At 40.1% G+C, this 26,021-nt stretch overlaps 2 protein-coding genes across 3 annotated transcripts; one reads left to right on the forward strand and one right to left on the reverse strand.

The window, feature by feature from the left end:
• Positions 1–1,697: 1,697 nt before the first annotated feature.
• On the forward strand, positions 1,698–19,220 carry pdpr (pyruvate dehydrogenase phosphatase regulatory subunit). Of its 2 annotated transcripts, XM_049597316.1 has the most exons (18): positions 1,698–1,824; positions 2,537–2,810; positions 3,210–3,343; positions 3,894–3,975; positions 4,437–4,600; positions 4,813–4,934; positions 5,222–5,339; positions 5,924–6,073; positions 7,409–7,601; positions 7,765–7,889; positions 8,819–8,974; positions 9,431–9,564; positions 9,787–9,935; positions 10,022–10,134; positions 15,957–16,051; positions 16,299–16,388; positions 16,537–16,719; positions 17,621–19,220. In XM_049597316.1, exons 2-18 carry the CDS (start codon positions 2,548–2,550, stop codon positions 18,026–18,028), a joined length of 2,679 nt encoding a protein of 892 aa, XP_049453273.1. In that variant the 5' UTR covers positions 1,698–1,824; positions 2,537–2,547; the 3' UTR covers positions 18,029–19,220. The 2 variants fall into 2 exon arrangements, with proteins under 2 accessions (XP_049453273.1, XP_049453281.1); XM_049597324.1 differs by lacking the exons at positions 1,698–1,824; positions 2,537–2,810; positions 3,210–3,343 and having other exon boundaries at positions 3,898–3,975; positions 4,541–4,600.
• Positions 19,221–20,981: 1,761 nt separating this feature from the next.
• Positions 20,982–25,934, reverse strand: mrps11 (mitochondrial ribosomal protein S11). The gene is made up of 6 exons (XM_049597336.1): positions 25,741–25,934; positions 25,477–25,581; positions 25,206–25,304; positions 24,150–24,279; positions 23,037–23,102; positions 20,982–22,022 (listed from the first exon to the last, which is right to left on the reverse strand). The coding sequence occupies exons 1-6, from the start codon at positions 25,827–25,829 to the stop codon at positions 21,915–21,917; spliced, it is 597 nt and encodes a 198-aa protein (XP_049453293.1). The 5' UTR covers positions 25,830–25,934; the 3' UTR covers positions 20,982–21,914.
• Positions 25,935–26,021: the final 87 nt, after the last annotated feature.

Below are 26,021 nucleotides of genomic sequence, written 5' to 3' on the forward strand. Positions count from 1 at the left end.
AAAAAAGGATCGTATTATGGTCTGACTTAATATTATAATATAATATTAATGTTATAGATTTTTTGTATTCTATTGGCTTTGTTGGTGAAAACCAAATCTATATGTTTCAGAAGAGCTGCTTATTTGTGTAGGTCCCTTTATAAGTTGTGTTAATTCAAAGCTATTTGCTAAGAGTTTTAAATGCTTCCGATTGGTTTTATCATTCCAGTTAACACTGAAATCACCAAGTAAACCAACCTCATTTTAAAAATTGCATTCTTTTAAAATGGCCTTCAGTTTCTCATAGAATCCACTAGGAGCTGATGGAGGTCTGTAAATTCCAATTAGTGTAAATGTCATTTGCTGTGAGAGGGTAATAGTGAGGCCGATACATTCTAGATTAGTTACACTTGACCATATTATTTGTTTACACTTTAAGTGGTCCCTAACATAAAACATGACCCCACCGCCTCTGACCTATCTTTTCGAAAAAATATTGTAGCCCGGTACATTTAGCCCTGCTGTTGGAGAGTTGGTGTGTAGCCATGTATCGGAAATACAAAGATAATGTAAGTTTGAATCATTTAATATACTTGATCACATTTGGATACAATGCTTTGTATATTCAAGTGCCCGCCAAGAAAACCCTTAGGTTTAGCGTTGATGTCCCATACAACATGAGCGTGGTTCAGAGTTTGAAGTAACCTGTATTTATGATGTTTAATAACAGCCCTATTTTTCTGCTTCATTGGTTCATCTTGATCAAGAGCACTTGGGGCAACACAGAGGGGCAATGGTGGGGAGAGTGCACCCATATTCACTAGCCCTTCGCTAGCTGTTGCTATGTGCTGGGGTAGCTGCACCACATGTTCAAAGAGTGATTGCTGTGTGTTGACACCAGCATCACCATTTATCGCTGTTGGGCAAGGGATTAACTCTGTGTCACCAGCCAGGAGTACTGTTAGTGCAAGCTGAGCGAGTCCCAAGCTCAAGTTAGCTGGTGAGGGTTCCTCGCTCTCCTTTGTTGAAGGTGCCCTGGCTAGTCCATTGTCCAAAAACCTTTCAAAAAGCATTTGTTGGCTGCCCTAAGCATTAAGTGAACTGGTGTCTTCAGATCCTTGTGCACCCACAGGTGCTTTTATTTTACCACTGGGATGAAACAGTTGAGCCCAGGGGCCTGAAAAGCACCAGGTTCCCCGTGTGACTTTGATTGGGATACTATATACTAAAGGACTATATATATATATATATATATATATATATATACATATGTATGTATGTATATGTATATATATATATAAATATAAATATAAATATATATCTAATATAATGCCACTGTTAAATATAAATCTAAGTGCTTCATCAAGCTTTTACTTTGGTACTTCTGCCTACCGGAAGAGTGAATTTGCATATTAGCCAAATATTTAGTTTTACCCTATGGTTTTACCTTTTTTTTTAAGATTTAGATTCAATGTTTGACATTTAGATTTAATATTTAGATTCAATATTTGATTTAACGTTTAATATTTAGATTTATTTTTAACAAGAAAAATAAATATGACACAGTTCACATATATTACTGTAAATCTAGCCAAACAAACAAACAAAAAAACTAAAAAAAATCACACCACTTTTTATAGTTGTTTAAAGACGGTTAGACGCTGACGGGCAAGATTTTATTTTGAATGTTTAGACCGGAAGTGCTACTAGTGATTGACGTTAGCATAACGCAGAGCACGGCGGTACTGACTGCTGCACCCAAACAAGACTTACTGTCATGTCAGTCAGTTACTGGTAGTCCTCTCTAACTTTACCATACCACAACGTCTGGACTTGACTGATTCGGTGAGATTTATGACGTTTTAAACAATGAAGGTAGTGCCAGTGGGAAACTCTCTGAAGACGGTTGACGTTTAGCTAGCTTGTAAGCTTAATATCAACATTAACTGTTAGCTAGCTTTTCGGTAGCCTGAGCTATGTACGCTAGCTACCAGTGCCACTTACACTAACTTTAACCATGGGAGCTCAAAAAACACACAGTGACAGGAAGATTTTTTAAAACTCTACACATGTACAAGTCAGCAGAGGCTCTTTACCTGTAAGATAAAGTTCAGGATGATGTATAGAGGTACTGACGTACTGAAAGCTAAAGCTAAATATGCTGCCAAATGGATAACTTAACGTTACATGATTAGAGCTAACATTAGACTGTAATAAAATAGTGACAGTGGAAGGACTTTTGTGTGGTAAGTTAACCTTGCTGGCTTCTGAGGCCCTGCCTTCGTTGCAAAGTGTCGAGTACTGTATTTAATGTCAACCTGCGTTAGTTGATCTAACATTAAACAACAACAACAACAACAACAACTTAACGCAGTCTCCAAAAAGCTACAACCAAATAAAAAACAGCATTAACTTAGGTCTTAATAAAACCTTTTAGAGATTGCATTGTGACGATTGCAGTATTGACAGTGTAACCTGCCTTATGATAACCTTGAATCCTTGAAGACATTAAGCGCTATGTGAGGCTGTGCGTTTATGTGTGTCTTTGTGATTGCAGACGGCACAGCTATGTGCAGCTGTGTGCGGAGCTCCAGGGCTCTGTCCCCTGTGCTGCTCCCCAGGCTGCTGCCTCCTCAGACGGGGTACAGATTGGCCGGCAGAGGACTCTGGACCTCCCCGCACTGTATGGCTGTCAGTGGAGACTCTCAGCCGCTCCCACTGCCCAGTCAGGCCCGTGTGGTGATCTGTGGAGGAGGTATTGTGGGAACATCAGTAGCCTTCCACCTGGCCAAATTGGGCTGGACTGATATAGTGCTGCTGGAACAGGGCAGGTGAGATAAGTGTCTGTAATTTCATTCGTTAGTTTTAGTGGTGGGTCAGTTGCATGTCCAGACTATTATTACAGTATCTTTCAATGTCTTACATTCCTATGTTTATCATTTATTTTAAGGGATAAATAGATCAAACAATCGCCATATAGGTGGATGTCTCCTTTTAAATGTATTGTAAATCATCCATACTCTATTCTTTAAGCCCTCAAAAAGAAACTATACGTCCAAAAGTAGGATACATACAAAAGATAACAATGCACATAAAAAATACAGTCACAAAATAAAGCACACGAAATTAAAATAAACAAGCTTGTGTGGACAAAATATTCCATACTGCCAGATGTTGTTGGATATTGTTCTGCTAATGCTGTATTGCCTGTCCTTTTATCCTGTTGGCAGACTTGGGGCAGGAACGACCAGACTGTGTGCTGGCATTGTCAGTGTGGCAAAGCCTATTTCCATTGAGTGTAAAATGGCAAACTACTCTAATGGTCTTTACCAGCAGCTGGAGGAGGAGACTGGGGTCAAAACAGGTCAGCCACTTCGACATGTTTAGCTTTTACTCATATTTAGCGTATCCTTATGCTAATCATGAAAAAAAAGGTATACTCTATTATAAGTATTATTATCCTGCTAATAAATTACCATAAACATATTCCAATTATGTATGACCATCTGTTCTTTATCTTGTTTAACTACTTATTATCTATACTTTTGTCTCTCTAGGTGATATTGAGGTGTGTAGTGCATCTTGCTTTTCTCAGACAGTGAAGCAAACAAATAATGCATTTTTAGAAGATTGCATTTCATTTCAGTGCACTCATTTTTACAAAAACGCAGCTGAAACATTTGCATGTGGCATGCACCACCAGCCATTTCCTATTGGAGTCAGTTGATGTGCCTCTCCATAACACTTGCAAAGCTAAAATAATACACCCCTACAGTTTATGAGTTTTACTGTTATTTTGGCCTAACTTTTTTAGAAGTAGAATCAGAGTATTTGAGTGAACAAGAGCCTTGAGCAGTTTGAGACCTGCTGAGTTGCATAATATGTGGTTTGGTGTGTTTATTTGTGTGTTTCAGGGTATGTGAAGACAGGGTCTTTGTGTCTGGCCCAAAATCAGGATCGCTTCCTCTCTCTGAAGCGCCTGGCATCCCGACTAAAGTAAGACCCTAAAAACTCAAGTCAGTATTTAGTAGAGGTACCTTTGGCAGCATCTGCTTTGAATCATTGTGGATGAGGCAGCTTTGCACATGGGGACACAGAAACTTTTCTTATATTTCTTGACAAAACTGCTGAAGTCTTTCAATTCTTGATTTAATTGAGGTCTTGACTCTGACTTGGCCCCCAAGGACATAACTATTTTGCCTGGTGGAGGCACAATGCTGCAAGATTACTTTTATTCTTTGACTGTACAGTTTTAACGCTGGTACAAAATCATACCTACACTCCAGCACCAGTATCAACAGCCTCTACTTGAGCTGAGCGCTGCTTTCACATCAAAAAGCGATGTTTTTTCCCCCTGCGATATTGAATATGCTAATGTTACAACGGCCACATCTCTTAAATATAAAATCTGTGTTAGCATTAGGCTTTGATCTTTATCTTTTTCACTTTATTCTCAGGGTAATGGGGATCAGCTGTAACATCATTAAGCCAAAAGAGGTGGCTAAACTCCACCCTCTTGTTAACATCCATGATCTGGTGGGGGCACTCCACCTTCCTGCAGATGCTGTGGTGTCTCCACCTGATGTTAACCATGCCCTGGCCGTGGCTGCTGCTGGGCATGGTAAGAGACTCAAGCTGACAACTTGCCTGTGATGGAGCACTAAGGGATAATTAAAACAAAATGTGACACAAGCAGTATTTATTTTCTACCTCTGATTCTAACCTTTTTACTGTCTCTCCCTTTGATTTTCCTGGCATCTCCTCTTTCCACCCTCCTTCCTCTTCTTCTTTTTCCCTCCTCCTGCATCTCCTTATCTTTCTCATCCTATCCAGGGGTTCAGATCCTGGATCGAACCACTGTCCAGCAGGTTCTGGTAGAGAAGGGTCAAGTGATGGCAGTTGAGACTGATCGTGGCTCCATTGAGTGTGAATATTTCGTCAACTGTGCTGGACAGGTAAACTTCAGTGTGGGATTGTGGGATACAAATGGGGGAGTACCAAGAAATCCCAGTCCCAATTTTGATCAAACCTCTGTAAGCATTTAGGGATTTATTTTTCATTTCTGCCCTAGTTTGGCATAGATCCTGGTCTGATTCTCAACCACATTATGCTAATTGATAAATACAGTATGACTAAACCAATAGATTTACAGGACAGACTGTAGTGTTTTAAACCTGGGGCACAATATACCTGTGTTCAGAGCAGCAAATAGACATATTTGTTCTATCTGTCTCTGCTCTAGTGGGCTTATGAGCTGGGCCAGGCTAGTGAGACGAAGGTGTCGGTTCCTCTTCACGGCTGTGAACACTTCTACCTCCTCACCAAACCTCTCCAGGAGCCACTTCCACCCAGCACACCAGGTCTCACATATTGAACACATGGAAATTTACCTGTTTTTTTTTTTCCAGCAGGCACAGTTGCTAGTGGATAACAGTTTGCCAGCTAAATATGATTTCTGTTATAGAGAGGAACCACCACATTTTGATTTGTTATTTCGCAAATTGATGGATCTAGTAACTCATTGCACAGTGTATTACTGCAACAAGCATCCCCCTGCCTGTACTCCATTTTTCTCTTCAAAGATGAAGTTCCCAGTTAACACCCAGTGATATAAGGTGAAAATCTGCTCTGTGACTGTATGCTGTTATGATTTGCACCAAATATTTTTAGCTAGTACCTCACCATCATTACAGTGGAGCATATGTCAGTGCTAATAATGTGAAATGCATTTATAGAGTAGAGCAGGGAAATGTCTTGAAATACACTGTAAAACGTAATTTCCTTTGATTCTCGTGACTCTCCAGGTTGAGTGACTGTGTGTGTTCAGGAGAGAGAGGATAGAGGATGTGCTCATTGATTATTTTTTTGAATTGAATGTCTTTCTTAGTGTGAAATAATTTAGCCTGTTGGAGATGATGTCACTGAGCCTGTGTCTTGTGTCCAGTGGTGATTGATATGGACGGCAGGATATATGCACGACCATGGCAGGGAGGCATTCTATCAGGGGGCTTTGAGAAGAACCCCAAACCCATCTTCACTGAGGGACGCAACCAGCTGGAGATCCAGAACATGCAGGAGGACTGGGACCACTTCGGTAATGGAGGGAGGGATGGGAGGGAGGAAGATAGGTTTCGAGGAAGATTGTTCAAAAAATATGCATGCACTGGCAGTCTGGGGCATTATTTGTTTTTTGTTTTTGGCCCTGTTTAGTCCAATATAATTCCTGTACTGATCACCCCAGATTTCTTTCCATCAAATTTCGGATTTATTTTTTGGCAAGTTTCAAGTCAAAGTGTTCAGTGTGTTATTATGCATTTTTGTTTAAAGTGTCCTTCAGTGATTAAGGTAAAAATACCTGTTTCAGTTTAAGTATCTTTTATACAGACTTTTGAATTGTTTATTTCATACTGTTATTTAAACAGTAAGCAATGTCAGTTCAAGGTACACCTCACACATATAAACACACACACACACACACACACACACACACACACACACACACACACACCTGTCTTTTGGCCTTGACCTTATGCTGGTAATCTGAGATTCCTAATGCAGCCTGACTGGTTGTCGTAAAGACAGCAGTATATCACCAGCCAGCCTTGAAGTGGAGCAGGGCAGAGTCAAGCTAAGCTGTCACCAGGCGTTCTGTAGTTGAAATCATTGTTATTTTGCACATTACCTAACATTTGCATATTGAATTTTAAAAGTACTACTTGAAAAAACAGTGTCTCTCATGAATATATGTGAATGAAATATATGGAATTGAACACCAGTGCACCTTCTGCTACGAAATGTTATTGTAATACTTGAAGGTATGAACAGTAAAGTCTCTAGAGTTTGCTCTTTAATCATGTTGGGTCGCAAGTCTGTAATTAAAAACAGGAAAGTTACACATACAGATGTTAATGCATGTGTAACATATTGTTGTCAATAAGTGACTACATACAAGTCCAGCACATCTTTTGGTTTTTGCAAGCAATGCATATTTACACTCCACCAAATTGGACCCACTGTTTCAGCTTTCATGTTGAGAAACCTGCTGGACTGTTTATAGCACAACATGTGAAAAGGTGCAGTTACTGCTGCATAGCTGGTTCTTTAGCTTTTTGAGTCTTTGTAATAGTCATAGTAGCCAACTAGAGTGGTTGTTCACTTCTGTTTTTCAGTAATGGGTGAAACAATACAGAGGGCAGGAGGAGATGGAGCAGGAAGCAAGTGGGTTTATTGGAAATATGCCTTTAAATGTTAAGAAATACTAATACTGATAATACAGCTGGCATAGCTTCAGGTCAACCTTTGTCTTTATCACATAATTTTAAAGCATGACTGATTTGAAAATGCTATATTTTGATGTGGACATAGCACTGTTTTTTAGACATAATTTTAATAGAAATTGTTTGCATACCTTATTGTCTTCTACCTCCAGAGCCAATGCTCAGTGCCTTGCTGAGGAGAATGCCGAATCTTGAATCAGCTGAGATCCATCAGCTGGTCAACTGTCCAGAGTCCTTCACCCCTGATATGCGCTGCCTGATGGGAGAGACGCCAGGTGTCTCGGGCTACTACGTGCTGGCAGGGATGAACTCCTCTGGCCTGTCCTTTGCTGGGGGAGCTGGCAAGTAAGCATGGGTATTTGTGTATTTGCTTTGCTCGAGGATAGCTTACAGTGTCTATCAGGACAGAGATTAGCATTGAATTAGTAAAATCAGCTCTGTGGTCTGGATATGTTTTGACTGCATTGCAGTGAAGCACAAATGGCATGTTTTGTGCTTTGGCATCCAGGTACCTGGCAGAATGGATGACCTATGGCTACCCCACAGCCAATGTCTGGCCGCTAGACATCAAACGCTTTGGCAACCTGCAGAGCAGCCGAACGTTCTTGCGACACAGAGTAATGGAGGTCATGCGTGAGTAGTGAACTCTTGTTACAGTTTAGATATTTCTTAAAACAATACTGGCATTCCAAGAAAGATTCCAAGGCACTGTGAATTCAGCTGGAGATAATATGTTTTGGTCAGACAAAACAAGTGTGTATCTTCCAAAGTTACAGTCTCTTCAGTACAAAATCCTCTCATTGTTTTCTTTTCACAGCAGTTCAGCGAGGACACACTGCCTGAGGAATTTTGTTCTCAACTTCTCAACCTGCCAAATTTAGCCAGCTCACACTGTAGAAGCCTCATATTTCTTTATGTTGAACTTTGGAATGCATTTAGCACGAAAAGAGGATTGTGGATTTGTGGACACTCTCTTTATGGCCAGCATTGAAAAGGGAAATGGTCACAGCAACTAAAAAGCCTTTCAACCTAAGTATGATACTAGAAATCATTTAAACCTGTCTTTTAGTTAAAGAGACATACAAGCAACCATGGCCTATATTTCTGTTGTGACAGGCTGGTTAACAACAACATACAATGGCAAAGGTTACGTATTGGTTATTGATTGAACTGTTCTCTCAAGATGAGCAGCACCTCCAGCACAGTTAACACCTGATAAGTTACAACTTGGCAGCACGGTGGTGCACTGGTTAGCATTGTTGCCTCACGGCAAGAGGGTTCCTGGTTTGAACCCAGGGTGGGCTGGTCAGTCAACAAAAAGCTCCCCACCCTTTGGTGGCAACAGTTTTCACCCTAGGAACCTAAAACTTGTGTGTATGTGTATGTGCGTGCGTGTGTGAGTTTGTGAAGGTGTGTGTTTCTGTTTATGTCAACTTTCTAAAAGGGGGCGTGGCAATGGGAGGGATGCATGCGCATAAGTGGTCGGTGAAATTGCTGAAATTGTTTTGTCTTGGTATGATTAGGTTTGTGCTTCTGATGTGTCTGCGTGTGTTTGTGTCCAGCCCTGCTGTATGAACTAAAGGTTCCTCGGTGGGACTTTCAGACTGGGCGTCAACTGCGGACCAGCCCTTTGTATGATCGTCTGGACACCCAGGGAGCTCGCTGGATGGAGAAACATGGTTTCGAAAGGCCCAAATACTTTGTTCCCCCAGGAAAAGGTACAGAGTACTCGCCAGGAACAGGCTTTTTAGTGTAGTATTTGTCAGTGACTTCTTGTAGACCTGAGGATGCTGATGTCACATGACTGAGAATCACTTTTATAAAAACGGATTCCTTAAACTAGCTATGGTTTATAATGCAGCTCTTGTGATTAGCTGAAAGTATGCAGGCTTTTCGTTAAAGACTGCAGCAGGTCATTTCACCGATAAGTTGTGCTATATTTTCCTGTAGTTGGACATTGCGACTCTAAAGCACTAAAAACTTTTGCATCTGTGTAAAGGGCTGTTTAATTTTTATTTAGTATTTCTCAGTGAGACACTGAGAGATTTATCCTATAATTTAACACAGCTTAATGAGTGTAATCACCTGGTGTGGATTGATTGTATATTCTCCATCCTTCATGGTATACAATTGCCTAAATTGTCTAAAGCATGCCTGGCTGTGTATGTGTATAGATCTGCTGTCTCTGGACCAGAGTAAGACCTTCTACAAGCCAGACTGGTTTGACATTGTTGGAGCAGAAGTGAAATGCTGCAAAGAGGCTGTCTGTGTCATCGACATGTCCTCCTTCACCAAGTTTGAACTTACTGTAAGTCATGGTCACATCGGCCAGAAAACTGCTGTTGCACTTTCCTTTTTGTGGGTTCAGACTTTTTAGCAGCAGATGATGCAATTTTTGGTCAGCTGGGAGCCACTAATGAAAAACTGTCTTTTTAAATGAATGCGCTTCAGTTGTGGTTGTAGTTGAGTGCTGCATCCACTCAGATGACGTAATTTAATTTGAACCTTGTGGTCTGTCTTGATGTCCCAGTCAACAGGGGACCAGGCCCTGGACCTGCTGCAACATCTGTGTGCCAATGACCTGGATGTTCCTGTTGGACACATCGTCCACACCGGTATGCTGAATGAGAGGGGAGGCTATGAGAACGACTGCAGCGTGGTCCGCCTCAGCAAGAACAGGTTCATAACACAAAGACAGTAATACTGTGGACATGCACTTGACTGTAGGCCTTATAATATAACTCACATTTTTGTCCCGTCTTCAGCTTCTTCATCATCTCTCCGACAGACCAGCAGGTCCACTGTTGGTCCTGGATAAAGAAACACATGCCTAATGACCCACACCTCCACTTAGAGGATGTCACCTGGAAGTACACTGGTAAGCACACAGCACCATTGTTTAAGCATGCCAACATTTGCTGGCAGATGCCCAAAAGTTGTGCTGCAACAGCCTTATAGTTCTCTGCAAAGTAGACCCCACATGGTATTCAGCAACATTAGAGTCTCCGTGACACGGAATGTATAGTTTCTTATTCTCTAAATTTTTATTTTCCACAGGGAAAGCAGGTGTACATCAACATATAATGTCTGTCAGTTGTATACGATAAATATACATATCTTCTCACATTAACAACAGAACATTAACAGAGAAATAGATAAACGAAACAAAAGTAGCAAAACAAAAACTCCAACCCATTTCTGTTAAATTCATAATAATTATTCGCATTATGAGTAGTAAATAGGCCAGTAACAGATACAAGAAAAAAAAACAACAATACAAAACACCTGCATATTTTATAGCTCCTTAACCCTGAAAAAAAACAAAAAACAAACAAATAAGAATAAAGAGTTATATCTTAGTTCTACGCTGAGTGCCTCCTTCCTGGCCTTGAGCACAACCTGACCTACCCCATTCATTCTAGCAACAGAGAGCTCCCATAGATAACACCTCTTGTCCACTGATGCATAGAGAGAGTGTTTGGTGGTTGCCACCTAACCGCCAACATCTTTTTAGCAACAGTACATAATGACAGCCACAACAATCTTTGCATATGGTTAAAGTTCTGCCTGGAATCATCATTCAAGAGCATACATTTTGGAGAGCAGTTGATCTCTAAACCAAGTGGACACTCCCACATGATATGTAAAAAGGTTCCCATTTGATTCAAATCACATAAATTACAGTTTGGAGAAGTGGTTAAATTAATCATAAAATGTCGCTTTGGTGTTAAATAGGTACGATAGATGAAATTCAGATTTCTTTTTTTTTTTTTTTAAATCTTATCAGTCAGTTTAATTTATTGCTTTTCTTTTTTATGATTGAAACAGGATTTATTTACAGTTAGAAATGCTTCACCATAAAATTTAAACATGATTTTGTGTCTATAGTTACTATCAGCCCATAAGTGGCACAAAAAAAAGAAGAAGTGACAAAGCAGTTTCCATATTCACATTATTTTACCCCAGTATGACGAAATTCTGATTTGTTAATGTGTTATTTAGATTTTGTGAGGAATAGGAAACATTCCTCCAAACTCTAGCCCAGTCTACAGATGATTCAGAGCAGTCTTTATTCCATACTTTAGTTATCGCTAACAGGGTCTGTATATGTTCCAACAAAGTGTTATAGATTGCAGAAACATGTCCTTTAGTTAGTAATAATTTCTTAAATGATTCCATCATTGGATGATTAGTAGGTTGTTTTCCAATCTGCTAACATCATCTCTGCGCAAACGTGTCTCCTGGAACATAGCTAAATCAATTTTATTTCTTGCTAGTAAATCTAAGCAAGCCACTCTTTTATTAGGACAATTGAGGCCCTTTAAGTTGCAACAAAAAATATTTAGGCTAGCTGTAAGGTTTTTGATCTATAATGTTTTTGAGAAGGAAAACTATGTGTAGTTTCTTTAGCGTCATATTTCCCAGTGAAACTGAGGAATTTAAATCAAATCCTTTGCATTTAATTGGACCACTAAAAAGTGGGCGTGTTTAGAGTTTACCATGATACAGAGCCACAGCTGAGTTCACTACTGAGGACAGTGTGGACATGCCAAAAAGCTGGGGTTCCTCAAATAACCACTTGAGGTTGGCTCCAGAAGTGACCCCATCTTAAAATGGCCAATTTTATGGCAGAAATAAACATGTTTACAGCCTGGTACAAAAAAACGGGAGGTGGCCATTTTGAGTGACAGGCTGTCTGCCAAAACCCAAATGTCCTTGGATTCTCAGTAAGATCCACCAATTGTTCCTCCACAGCTCCACCCTGTCATCCAAATATGGTCACTCCTGGCTCCAAAAACTTGAGGTGGCAACAGCCAAAATACCGAACTCCAGGCATCAACATTTGAGGCCACAAACTCATGCGTGACGTCACAGTGCCCACCACCATTATTTTTACAGTCTATTATTTAGCCAATTAAAGCCCCAGTTAAACAGGACTGTCTTTAGTTTGGGATTTTCAGCGAAACAGAATATTTGAGCCGTGTAGTTAGAAGTGGTATTTGAAGGGTGTTCTTCCGGCAGACTAGGCCTAAGTCAGCCTAACTAGGGGCTGGTACAAGGCAAGCCTGAACCAGCCCTATCTATAAGCTTTATCAAAGAGGAAAGTCTTAAGTCTAGTCTTAAATGTGGAGACGGTGTCTGCCTCCTGCACCGCAACAGGAAGATGATTCCACAGGAGAGGAGCCTGATAGCTGAAGGCTCTGGCTCCTGATCTACTTTTGGAGACTTTAGGGACCACGAGTAACCCTGCATTCTCCGAGCGCAGTGTTCTGGTGGGATAATATGGCACTATGAACTCTCTAAGATATGACAGAGCTTGACCATTTAGAGCTTTATAAGTTAACAGTAGGATTTTAAATTCAATTCTGGATTTTACAGGGAGCCAGTGCAGAGAAGCTAAAACAGGAGAAACATGATCTCGTTTCTTAGTTCCTGTTAGTACACGTGCTGCTGCATTCTGAATTAGCTGGAGAGTTTTTAAGGACTTATTAGAGCTATCTGATAATAGAGAGTTACAGTAATCTAGCCTTGAGGTAACAAAAGCATGGACCAATTTTTCAATTTTTTTTCATCTTTTCGGGTCAGGATAGGCCTAATTTTCGCAATATTACGCAGATGAAAAAATGCAGTCCGTGAGGTTTGTTTTAAATGAGAATTAAAAGACAAATCTTGATCAAATATCACTCCGAGGTTTCTTACGGTAGTGCTAGAGGCCAGAACAATGCCATCTAGAGAAACTATGTCATCAGATAAAGAGTCTCTGAGTTGTTTGGGGCCAAGAACAATAACTTCAGTTTTGTCTGAATTTAACATCAGGAAATTGGTGCTCATCCAGGTTTTTATGTCTTTAAGGCAATTATGAAGTTTAGTTAATTGATTACTTTCTTCTGGCTTCATAGTTAAATACAACTGAGTATCATCCGCATAACAATGGAAATTTACAGAGTGATTTCTAATGATGTTACCTAAAGGAAGCATATACAGACTAAATAGGATTGGTCCAAGCACAGAACCTTGCGGAACTCCAAAACAAACTTTAGTACGTAAGGATGATTCATTATGAACGTGAACAAACTGAAAACGATCAGATAAATAAGATTTAAACCAGCTTAGTGCAGAACCTTTTAGGCCAATTAAGTGATCCAGTCTCTGTAGCAGAATTTGATGGTCAGTTGTGTCAAATGCCGCACTAAGATCTAATAAAACAAGTACAGAGACGAGTCCTTTGTCTGAAGCAATCAGGAGGTCATTTGTAATTTTAACTAGAGCTGTCTCAGTGCTATGATGCACTCTAAATCCTGACTGAAATTCCTCAAATAAATTATTATCATGGAGAAAATCAAACAGCTAATCTGCGACTACGTTCTCAAGGATCTTTGAAAGAAAGGGAAGATTAGATATTGGTCTATAGTTGGCTAACACCTCTGGGTCCAGGGTGGGCTTTTTTAGGAGAGGTTTAATTACAGCTACCTTAAAAGACTGTGGTACATAGCCTGTTAATAAGGATATATTGATCATATCTAATATATGAGTGTTAACTAAAGGTAAGACCTCCTTAAGTAGCCTAGTTGGGATGGGGTCTAAGAGACACGTTGATGATTTAGATGAAGAAATCACTGCAGTCAATTCTTGAAGAGAAATTTGGGAGAAGCAATCTCAATATATATTAGGTCTTACAGCTGTTTTTGAGGTTAGATAGGTACTATCTGAGGACAAGAGGTCATGAATTTTGCCTCTAATAGTTAGAATTTTGTCATTAAAAAAGCTCATAAAATCATTACTGCTAAGGGCTAAGGGAATACAAGGCTCAATAGAGCTCTGACTCTCAGTCAGCCTGGCTACAGTGCTGAAAAGAAACCTGGGGTTGTTCTTATTTTCTTCTATTAGTGCTGAGTAATAGTTTGCTCTGGCATTGCGGAGGCCCCTCTTATACATTTTGAGACTGTCTGCCCAGATTAAACGAGATTCTTCCAGTTTGGGTAATCGCCGATTCCTTTCAAATTTTCGCGATATTTGTTTTAACTTACGGGTTTGAGAGTTATACCAAGGAGCAAACATTCTTTGCTTTGTTAACTTCTTTTTAAGAGGAGCTACAGAGTCGAGTGTTGTTCGCAGCGAGCATACGGCGCTATTGACAAGATGATCAATTCGGGAGAGGTTAAAGTCGGTACAGGAAACCTCTGTTACTGAAGGACATGGTATTGAATTTAATGACGGAGTAATCATTTCCTTAAATTTTGCGACAGCACTATCTGATAAACATCTAGTATAGTAACTGTTGCTGAGTGGCGTGTAATCGAGTAAAAAGAAATCAAAAGTAATCAAATAATGATCCGATAGCGAGGGAACTAACTCAGTTAACAGTTTGTTCATCAGGGTGGAAGCCCACTCACAGTCTCTGGGTTTTAGGCTCGAGTGTTGAACCAGTCTGAACCCAGAAATGGGGCCATGAGCCCACGGACCAACACAGTTCAAACTGTAGGGGGGGGTGACGGTACCTGAAAGGGGCAGGCAAGGGATGTGATTGAAGAGGCAGATGGTTCAGAACCAGACGAGCAGGCGTATGAGGCAGAGGAACTGATGAGGGATGAGCAGCAGGGAAACCAGGACAAGGCAATGGATTCAGAACCAGGCAGGCAAGCAGACAGAGCATAGGTGCCGAAAACTAGCAGAAAGCAAATAGAAACCAGGGCGATGTGGAGAAAAAACTGTTTGTTTTGTTTTCAGTAACAAGTCAAAGCCACATTTGGGGTGTCACAAGCACTTTTATAAAAACAGACTGAGATCAAAATAAAATACAAAGACAGGGATTTTATTCCTGTTTGAAAATATACAGCTGTCAGGTGCTGTAAAGTTTAGTGGATTAAAAACAAACATTAAACACACATTAAACACACATTAAGTCCTGAAGTGATGGCGCCATCTAGTGCCCACACAATAGTAAAGCGTGAAAGCAATACAACAGTACTCTTCTCTTAACCCAGTTATTTCAGTGGCCTGATTTAGGGTTTGGCATTTGCAAAATCACTAGAGGGACCAAGAAGGTAGTTAATTACATGTCCAGAGTTTCATTTGTATATTGATAATTTAATTACTATAGCTGTCTGAAATATGAGAAACACTAGGCCCACATTCCATTTTTACTATGCAAAATAAAATCGCCAACTGAGGATCTCTGTCCCAGAATGTGCCCATGGCCTTGTACAGTATGTCCCTGCACTACTGATAAAAATCTTTTCATGTAAATATGATGATATGATATTCATTTCCTCCAAAGTAAAAAAACAGCCAGCTCAGATTTTGAAAAAAAAAAAAAAACACTCATGAAACACTGTCCTGTCTGTATATTTTAGACTCTACTCCTCAGCAACTCTTTTGCCATTTTCAAGCAGGATAGCTAGTAGGGCAGGGTATCCGTACTTGATACCTTTCGGATATTGACCGAAATAACCCAGCACCAAGTAGTGTTGAAACTCCAGTCAGAAAGAACTTGTAGGTCTTGGTTTTGCTTACGGTCAATCACTGGCATGCTGTATTATTATTATTATTATTTTTTTTTTAAACAATACCCAGCTCTCATTGCTAGTGAACACACATGCAGTTATGCGTTGAACAGATTAATTAATTGAGAACTGAGTCAGGAAACCTGCAGTAGGAATGTACCTGAACAGAGTCATAACTCTGGTTCTTTACCCACAGCTTTAAATCTGATTGGACCTCGGGCAATGGATGTTCTGGCTGAGCTGTCATATGTTTCTATGACACCTGATCACTTCCCCTCCATGTTCTGTAAGGTAAGAAACACAGGGTAGTTTCAGTAACATTACCAGAGTAATAATAACAATAGCCTATTGGTGATAGCCGTAGGAAGGGTGGTAATTGTTGAAGTAGCTGAAGTTGTTGCAGCTGCAGTACTTTATGTTGCACCTGTGGTTGTGTTAGTGTTGCTAACAGAAGCTTAAGTAACTGTTTCTATCTGATTATTTGTCACACATTGACAAGAACAGTAATTGACCATTTGTGTGTTCTGTGTGTTTACAGGAGATGAGTGTCGGCTATGCCAACGGGATCAGAGTGATGAGTATGACTCACACTGGTGAACCAGGTTTTATGCTCTACATACCTATAGAGGTGCGCCCTGCTCACATCTGCTAACACACAAAAAATATGTTTCTATTCACCATTCCACAGGATGGTTGGTACGGTGGTAAAGTTCTAGTAAGTGCTACATACTGTTCAGTGCATCAGGTCTAACAGTATTTCCTTCTGCTCTCCACAGTATGCTCTGCATGTGTACAATGAGGTGATGTCAGTGGGTCAGAAGTACGGGGTTCGTAATGCAGGGTACTACGCACTGCGCAGCCTACGCATAGAGAAATTCTTTGCCTTCTGGGGTCAGGACCTCGACACCTTCACCACCCCGCTGGAATGTGGACGAGAGTTCAGGGTTAAGTTTGACACGGTCAGTTGCCAGTTCATCTGTGTATGTGTAACAAACTGTGTGGTAATCAGCCGGTGTTTATTCTGAATGAGTGCTGCTGTCTGGCTTAGTTACAAAAAGCCTTGTTTTTTTGGCATTATGGTGTTTTAGTCAAGAGCAAGTCCTTGCTGTTACCAAGGTAATTTTAGTTAAGAGGGATTTAAATAATATGCTACTTTTATAATCCTGTCTGTTACATTATTACACTATTTGCCAACCTGATTTATAATTGAAGCTCTTACTTAGATTTTATGCTTCAGTTTTTCTTTTTTTTTCTTTTTTTTACTTTAAAGTGGTTGAAGATGAGGAAATAATTGCATAGTACTATGCCATCTGCATTGCTAAACCCTGAAACATTTGTGTTATAGTCTTTGCTGGGATGTAGAAGTAAAATTGTCACCAAGCTGCACCTGCAGGCACAACAGGTGGTACTTTACACCAGCAGTGATAAAGTTTGTCATTTTGAAAATGGTGGAACATCAGGTGTGCTGTCTGCTGCAAACTGCAATAATGTCAGCACAGTATTAACAAATGGACCTCACAGTGTAAAATTGGTTTCACAGATTGCTTTCAGATGAGCAGTCAGCAGCAGAGGCAAAGTCTCAAATGTGAAGTTTATCGAAGAAGTTTATGAAATGAAAAGTTGTTTCGTGTTGCTCCCAGCTGAACTGTGAAGTGTTTTTAGATTAATTGTTTACAGACCATGTCCATAACACCTAACAGCGCTCCCTCCTTTATCTCTTCTTCTCATCTTTTACTTTCCTCTCTCCTCTACTTTGCCCTTTTCCTCTGTTTGACTCCTACTTTTCTTAATTTCCCACATTCCTCTTTGCCTCACCTATTTCTTCTATTTTCTCCTTTCTTCTCTCTGTGCCTCCATCAGGACACTGATTTCCTTGGTCGTGAAGCCTTGATGCAGCAGCGTCAGGAGGGTGCGTCTCGGCGATTCGTCATGCTGGTTCTAGAGGACCACGACACTGAGCTGGACCTGTGGCCGTGGTGGGGCGAGCCCATCTACCGTAACGGTGAGTTAGCTGGGACGACCACCAGCAGCGCCTACAGCTACACTCTGGAGCGCCATGTCTGCCTCGGCTTCGTATCTCCACCGCCAGGCCCAGAGGGGCTTCCCACTCCCATCACCCCAGACTTCATCAACCGTGGCGACTACGAGGTAGACATTGCTGGCCAGCGGTACCCAGCCAAAGCTAAACTCTACCCCTTTAGCTCCCTCTTCACCCAACAAAAACGCCGCAAGGAAGACTTGGAGTTGAGCAACCTCCAGGGGAAGTGATGCGAAGTAATAGAAGGCCTCGCTTTTGCTTCGGTAGAGGCTTCTGTGACACTCCTTCAGTTCACCAAATCCACTCCCGCACTTACCTGGAAGTGCCAACCTGTCGTCCCTTCTCTAGCTCCTAATCAGAGGGCTGTATGCACAATCACTCCATGTCTCTCTAATATTGAACTCCCACGCTGCATCTCCCTCTTTCAAAGTGCAATATTTAAAAAGCACCAAATGCTCGAGCTGTATCAAATACAGCAAAACAACAGTACGCCTGTGTCGTCAGATCCTGTAGTTGTTTTCAGTCATGCTTCACACTCAAACAAGGTCCACAGTTTACAGGGGACAGTCTGCGGTTAAGTGCCTTTGTCAAGGCAACATCAACAATATGTGTTGGAGGACTCTTTCACTTCGTTCACTTTAACCCACCCAGAAGGGATTTAGACCGACAATCTCCTCCAGCAGCGCTCCAGTCATTGTAACTGGTCAACACTGCACAGTCTGGAAGAGTCTGAAAAAAATGTCATTCAATGCTGATGTGCAAATGCCTACACAGTCGATGCAGTACTTGACATTATCGTCATTTTACAAATTGTAATGTTGCTGCTGTAAAGCGAGAGTGATGTGGCCTAATTCAGATACTTTATATTGTTCACTACTAAAGGTATCCTTCTCAGTCAGGGGAAAGAGTGATGAAGCCTGATGTAATCATTAGTAAACCATTGTTTTCCTCCTCTAGTTGTGTTGAAAAGTCTCCCAGGCTCTATAACATCCTCAAATGATCTTTTCCCACTTGATTTTGTCATTATCATCAAGCTGTTCCGCTGTTATTCTGCTGTGTGTTGAGCTTGTGGTAATGTATTTACAGTATAATAATATAATCCGGCCTGTTATTTATGTTTGTGGTCGTTTTGAGGCAGCGTTGCTTTTTTGATTCTCAAGTTTTCATTTCTGTGTAGTTGAATGTGTGGCTGATGTTCAGTGTGGGGGGGTTATTCCAGACATCTTACATTGTTGATTTTTTTTTTTTTGCCTGGTTCAGAGTTCCGATGTTTGTGAAAAGGAAGGACATCATTGCTTTGTGAAATAATGCAATGTATTTTTGTATAGCTAGTGTGTATAAAATCTCTATTTTCAGTACTGCACATTTTATCTAGCCAATCAGCTTTAAGTCATATCAGCCGTATAAAGCATCTGTGCTTTGGTTGGTTGTTTCATTCTTGCAGACGTCCCCCTGATTTTGCGTCACTTCAAATACTGTTCACGACTGTTCTGTCCATGTAAATGTCATCTGTCAGCCACAGCTTGATGTTTTCTGATATGTGCATTCGTATTCACCTTTTCAGTCATTTGATCCTTTAACCTCTTGCCCCCATCAGAGGTTAAAAGTCAGGGAGGGCTACAGATCAGCGTGGCGCTGGTCGTGCTTCCCTCCAGCACTGTTGTTGTGAATAACAATGTTGAGATCAGAGTGGCAGTTTAAAGTTGAATTCATCCAGCCAGTCACATCATATTGGGCAAACAGACACTTGAGTGTTTGATCAGTGTGTGAGGACTTTGTGTTTCTCGTTGTCAAAAGGCACCAAACTGTGTTCCCCTGCTGGGAAAGTGAAAGCTAGCCTGACCAGCTGAACGCTTGAGCGAAACCGCCCTGTTGCGCAGTACAGGTGCTTCTGATGCTCCTACATAATCCTGTCATATTCAGATTTGGATGCAGATTGTTTTACTTGTTACTTCCAGCATTTAGAAATGTTTGGAGTTATTGAGTGTGCTTGACGAAGGCTGCACATGCGAAAATGTGAGGGAAACTGTAAACAGGAGTCCACTGTAATAACTCCCAGTATTTGAGTAGACAGATAAGTAAACTGTCAGTTGAGTCACAAAAGGCTTATCGACGGTGTATCTCCAACTCTCTGTCTATACCTGAATTTATATAAATGGAAATGTACACATTGGTCTTTTAACTATTGGCTTACTTGGAATAGAAGATCTTTGACCTTTGTAAGGGGAGAAAATGGCTTCCTCTTTAAGTTTGGATGTTGCCGAAGATCAGACATTGTGTTGACAAAACAAGAATATGAAACGCCCCACCAAACCTTCAGATTTGTTTCAATCCTACTAGTTTATTTTTTTTTTTATTATTTTGCTAACATCTCAGGCTTTTCCACTACAAATGCCGCACTTACATAGGGATGAATACACAAGTTGAGTTAGTGTATGATATACTCATTAGATTCTGGTGTGACGTATGAAGTCAGGATGGATCCAGAAAGAAGAAACCAGCTGCAACAGTGAGTCAGATGTTGCTTTCAAAGGGCTAATTTCTCATTGTGTGTGTTATGTTTGTAAATATTAAATGAAGCATATTACATGTGAGAGTGCGGTGAATCATTGTGAGTCTTTGTGTCAGAGTACAGTTACTGTGGTGCTGTGACCTGACCCTCCTGGTCCTGTAGTACCAACAACAGTGGTACTCTGCTATGACTTCATGTGGTAAACCTTTGCGTCCTCATCTATTGAAGAATCGTACACATTTTACACTTATCATTTCTGTTATCTTATATCAGTGTCGTATACATAAGGTCCCATTAATAATAACAGTTTAACTGAAGGGGCTTATGATTAATGGCATCCCTCAAGTCCCTGTATCCTCACTGAAAGCTTCGTGTCCAGTAGCTGTGAGGATGCCTCTGGCTTTGGTGTGAAGGTGTCTGAAACACATCGCTGCAAAAACAAACTGCTGTTGACACTGATCACATGACCTATTAGGTCATATCAGTTGTCGCCATTTTTCTGTTTCTCACCTGTCGGACTACATTTTTGAGTGTATGATTGAAGGGAAATGGCCCCGACCATTTGCACTAAACAAAAGCAGCCTGCTGTTGTTGTCTTTTTTTTGTTTGTTTATATGCTTACAGGCTTTCTATGGGAATCTGGAATTTGAGTTTTTTTGTATTTCAAATGTAAAAAAAAAAACAACCCAACCCTAGAAACACTAGTACTTGGTGCAGCAAGCACTCCCGCTCCACATCAAGTGTAATGTAAACCATCCAAAGAGTTTAAAGGGACAGTTCATCCCAACATCAAAAATATGTTTTTGCCCTCTTACCTGTACAGATATTTGTCAATCTAGATTGATAAATGTTACTACAGGTTTAAGGGGAAATAGATATATTTTATTTGAGCGTTAACTGTTTCTGTCAGGAAAAAAATAGTGAATGGTAAAAATGCAATGTTGGTGAAGGTCTGGAAAAGCATGTAAAGAAAAGTCTGTAGTAATGACTACACAGTAACACTCCACATCCATGGTGAATGGTTTGGTGCATGTTTGTTCCTCAGTTAATGTCTCCATATTAACACCTCTTGTACTGGACTGACCTGTATGTATGTTCCGTCAGAGCTTTACAAACATGTATTTATACCATGTTAAAGATGTTTGGCTGTCTAATGTACTTTAAATAAAATATTAAGAGAATTTAATTTGCTTTATGTGTTGACTTCAGATACATGTTGTGTGGTCCTGTGAGCTTAGTGGTGTAGTACTGCTTTAACCCAGCCCGCTTCATAGGTTCGGTCTCCATGGCGACCAGTACAGCATTGATGCAGTGAAACCTTGTGCTGTTTCTCTCCCCACACAGGGCCATCAGTCTGTTTCTGCACACATCAGTATCCTAATCAACGTCAGAGCGGCTGAAGGTTTACTCACGTGTCAGCAGTCTCAGCAGAGGACTCAGACACCTGTGCTCTGCTCGTTAATAACACCATCTGCAATTACTTCCACTAATGAATTATGTAAGGTCAGCGTAGAGCCGGGGAAGTTATACAACAACACACTTTATTAGCATTTTACAACACAACACTGCTTCCTCTCCTTGCAGTGCATTCTGGGTTGGAGAGATCAGGTCCTTCTTGCTTTGCGTGGGCGGCATCCATTGTGCGGCACGGGGGTGTTGTCGGTGATCGATACCACCCCCAGGCCTCCCATCGTCAGGCCTTTGATGGCAGACTGCACAACAGAGAGAAATACATTCATTCATTCCCAAAGCTAGACTCAAATTAATTAGAGGTCGACTGTCTTCATACAGTGACAGGTTTATACGAGTTGTGCTCCTGCTATAAGATCAACACAGAGCAAGTCTGTAGCTTCACTTTCATCCAATTATCCTATGATCCTAAAGTGCCTCTTTATGCTTTATAAACTTTAATGTGATTCAGTGTGAATCTTTAAATTATGAGGCCACTTATTGCTATTAAATAACCTTGAAAAAAAAGTGCATACAGGTAGTTATTAACACATATGGACATCTTAAGCTGAGTTGATCAATGAGTTTGAGTGCTTTGTAAAGAACCAGAAATGTATGGAAAATAATTCTGACAACTGAATAATTATTTAAGTTGTTCGTTCAGCATAAATGATAAAGATTTGCTGGTTCCAGCTTTTCAGCCGTGAGAATTTGCTACTTTAATCTGTTTTATATCAGTTATAATTAAAAACTGTTGTTTGGACAAAACAAAATAGACACCTCGGACACTGGGAAATAGCAGTGTGCATTTTTCACTATTTTCTGATATTTTATAGATTAAACAATTAAATAATCAATTTTTAACAACAACATTTAAGATTACTAAATGTTGAGTGATAACATTTGCAATAATTCAAAACTTCATTCGGCACCTACAAACACAGTATAATATAGCTGCAATGATCAATTGATTAGTTGTAAACAATTAAATCAATAGCCAACTAATTTTATAATTGATTAATTGGTGTTCTTTGATTCTAGTGTCTTAATTGTGAATATTTTCTGGTTTCTTTACACAAAACAAGACATTTGAGGACGTCACCTTGGGCTATGAGAGATTTTCTGACATTGCATAGATCAAAAAACAAATCGTTCAATCGAGAAGAGATCAACAGATGAATCAGCAATGAAAACAATAATTAGTTGCAGCCCCACAGTGGAACGGGATCATAATGTGATAATGCACAATTGAAGCAATCTTTTCTTCTTCTACTCACCAGACGTCCAGGACCAAGACCTTTGACCACAACACGGACGAATGTCACTCCCTTCGCTTTGGCTTTCTGTTCAGAGGAGACGCAGAAGATTGACATCTTCATCTGCAGCCGTCCATCTGACTCCACTATTCAAGAGCAACTAGAGAAGTTTAATTTTCCCCTTCCAGCATGGAGCGGGAAAATTAACTTCACTGCATCATGTTTACTATTAAGACTTCCCCTTTATATATGCCAAAAAACATGAATGCATATACAAAAACTTTTATCTGTTGGTGATGGTAACAGACCGATTCTAAAACGTGGCTTTTTTTCATGGTTTACCAGCCACCTATACTGTACGTTTAGAACAGGCATCCACTCCAATTGGTTGATCAATGTCAAAAGAGCCCTGGTTACAGCTTCGCAATTGTGAACTTGCTGCTTTTCTTTACTGTCTAATGTGATGTGAATAGAATATATTTCACTTTTAGACTCTTACACATAACACCTTGGGCTCTTTGATTGCTATTTTATCCATATTGTCTGACACTTTTCAGGCTGAACGATCGATTGGTTATTTGAGAAAATTAGCAGGTCAAAAGATAATAAAAATAATCAATGGTAGCAGCTTTACTTTACTGTCTGTACAATAGAAAAAGAACATTGAGGTTGACCAGCCTGATTTCTTTTCTCTTTTTTTGGAGATACTAGTAATTGTCCATCCTGGCTTTCAATCACTAACAAAATTAAATAAAACTCCCACAAGATGTAGTTACCAGGTTTCAATTTTTAGCTCTACAACATCCAAAAACAGCAGATCAGAGGTTAGAATAATCTCACATATCTGCCCACCTGATAAAAAACTGTAACTGTAACAGTAATCAGGGCAAATATAAAGTCCAAATGAGCACTCAACACTAACTGCTGCACTCCGACAGTCCTCAGAGAGGGCAGCTTATTTGCATCAAACATTTCATATTCATAAACTACATTATGTTACACAGTTAGAAAAAGCAGAATGGAACAAATATGAAACAAAACAAACCCTCAACAGTCACATGCTCCTGACCAACATACTAAAACCTGATCACTCACAGTGAGTTACAATCATCAGAGTAACATGTGAGAGCATACCGTAGCTGCAGAGATGCCTGCACTCTGAGCAGCAATGGGCGTCGACTTCTTGACATTCTTGAAGCCTTCTGTTCCACAGGACGTCCTGACCAACGACTGTCCTGTGCTCTCTGTCAGCTGGATATGTGTGCTAGTATAGGACAGGACAGTTGACTGTGTCAGTGACTCATAGCTGATGTTTTTGAAGTCAAAAATATGTACAATATGAGGAAAATATGCAACATGCAATAAAGTTGTTGAGTATTACGCTAACAATATTGCTTGCGAAAAACATATCATAGCTCCAATGTGTAGCCCTATCTAAGTTACCTTTTTTCTTTTTTAATCATTACCCACATTACTGATTTGACTGCATCACATAACATAGCTAAAAAAATATTCATCAACTCTGTAGGGGTCTGCTTCACTTAAACCAGCTTCTTCTGGTTCAGGAGTCCTGTTTGACAGATCTACTCAAATCAACACCCAGTAGACTTTACAAGACCAACAGCCAATTTTTACCTGGGTAATTTTGATAAGAACTATTAAATTTCAAAATACATTTTCTATATGACTAATAATGTCCTTATCTACTTGAAGTAACAGATAAAGCTACAATCCGCTCCCTTTTACAAGCTCAACACCAATATAGGTCTTATCTTAAGTTTTAGAACATCTTCCCTATGTAAGAGTCTTTGACTAAATCTTTATTAGCATCTAGGTATGCAGAGTATTTTGTTATTCATTCAGTCCATAAGGAGGCACTTGCAAAGCTAAACTTGTGATTTGCAGAAATTTGAAGGTGGCAAAATTAAATGCCAATTTGAAAACCACAAAAATATGGAGTTTGGAGGAAAACAGATGGGACTAAAAAATTGAAGGATGGCTCTGCTTCAGCAAATACTGTAATGAAGCGGTCAGTAAAATGATGTTAGTAGCTGCACTTGTGTCTTTATTGTCATATTTTTGCCACTTGTCCTATTTGGGATCCAGTGACCTTTCCTAACTTTACAATTTGAAGATCAAATTGATCTAGTGAATCACTGTTTTGTTGTCGCTCTTGCAGTTTTTACTTACTTATTATATGTGGCTTTAATGTGAGCGATTGGTAACTCCTCAAACTTCTTTCCACTCCATCTCAGTGAACTGTCCTCGCCAGGCAGTGGAGGAAAGTGGCTGAAGGATTAGATCGAGGTAAATATCTCACCAACATTATTATACTGCAGTGAGTTGTGCTTCTACTCAGTGAACAAATACATAGGTTTAAAGGTAAATACTAAAACTAGTCCAGGATCATTCAGTCAGTAGACAGACAGTGTGTACAGGTGCATGTGTGTTGTTCTCTGACCTGAAGCCTGTGGAGGTTTTCTCAGATTCTGTGGTGGATGCTGCGGTCTCCTGAAGTCTGACGACACTGGTACACAATGTGCGCTGCAACCCAATGTTTCCACACCTGTGCACACAGGACTTAATTAGCAACATCTTCATAAATGCTACGAGCATCACAAGCGTCAGCTGAACATTATGTACAACTGAAGGCATGCTACATAACACTTAGCATACATGTCAGAACTAGCCGTTAGCTAACAGGGATGCTAGTAAAAACACTTACAGAGAGCTACCATTTGTAGTTAGGGAGGCGGCGAGCTGTCGGCATGCGTTACCCACAGAACTAACAAATATACAATTTAATTTATACATGTTTAATACGCTTTTAAAACTATTTCGCTATCATACATCAACTACTTTAACCACGGCAAGCGTGACATTGAAGCTGCTGTAAACTCAGAGCAGACCATTAATATCTTTATTTTTTTAGGGGTGGGAAAGTCACAATATCATTATTATTACTATTATAAATACAGTCATCACCAAAAAATTGGTGTCAAACAC

This window comes from Epinephelus fuscoguttatus, linkage group LG2 (assembly GCF_011397635.1).
Source record: "Epinephelus fuscoguttatus linkage group LG2, E.fuscoguttatus.final_Chr_v1".
NCBI classification, from domain to species: domain Eukaryota; kingdom Metazoa; phylum Chordata; class Actinopteri; order Perciformes; family Serranidae; genus Epinephelus; species Epinephelus fuscoguttatus.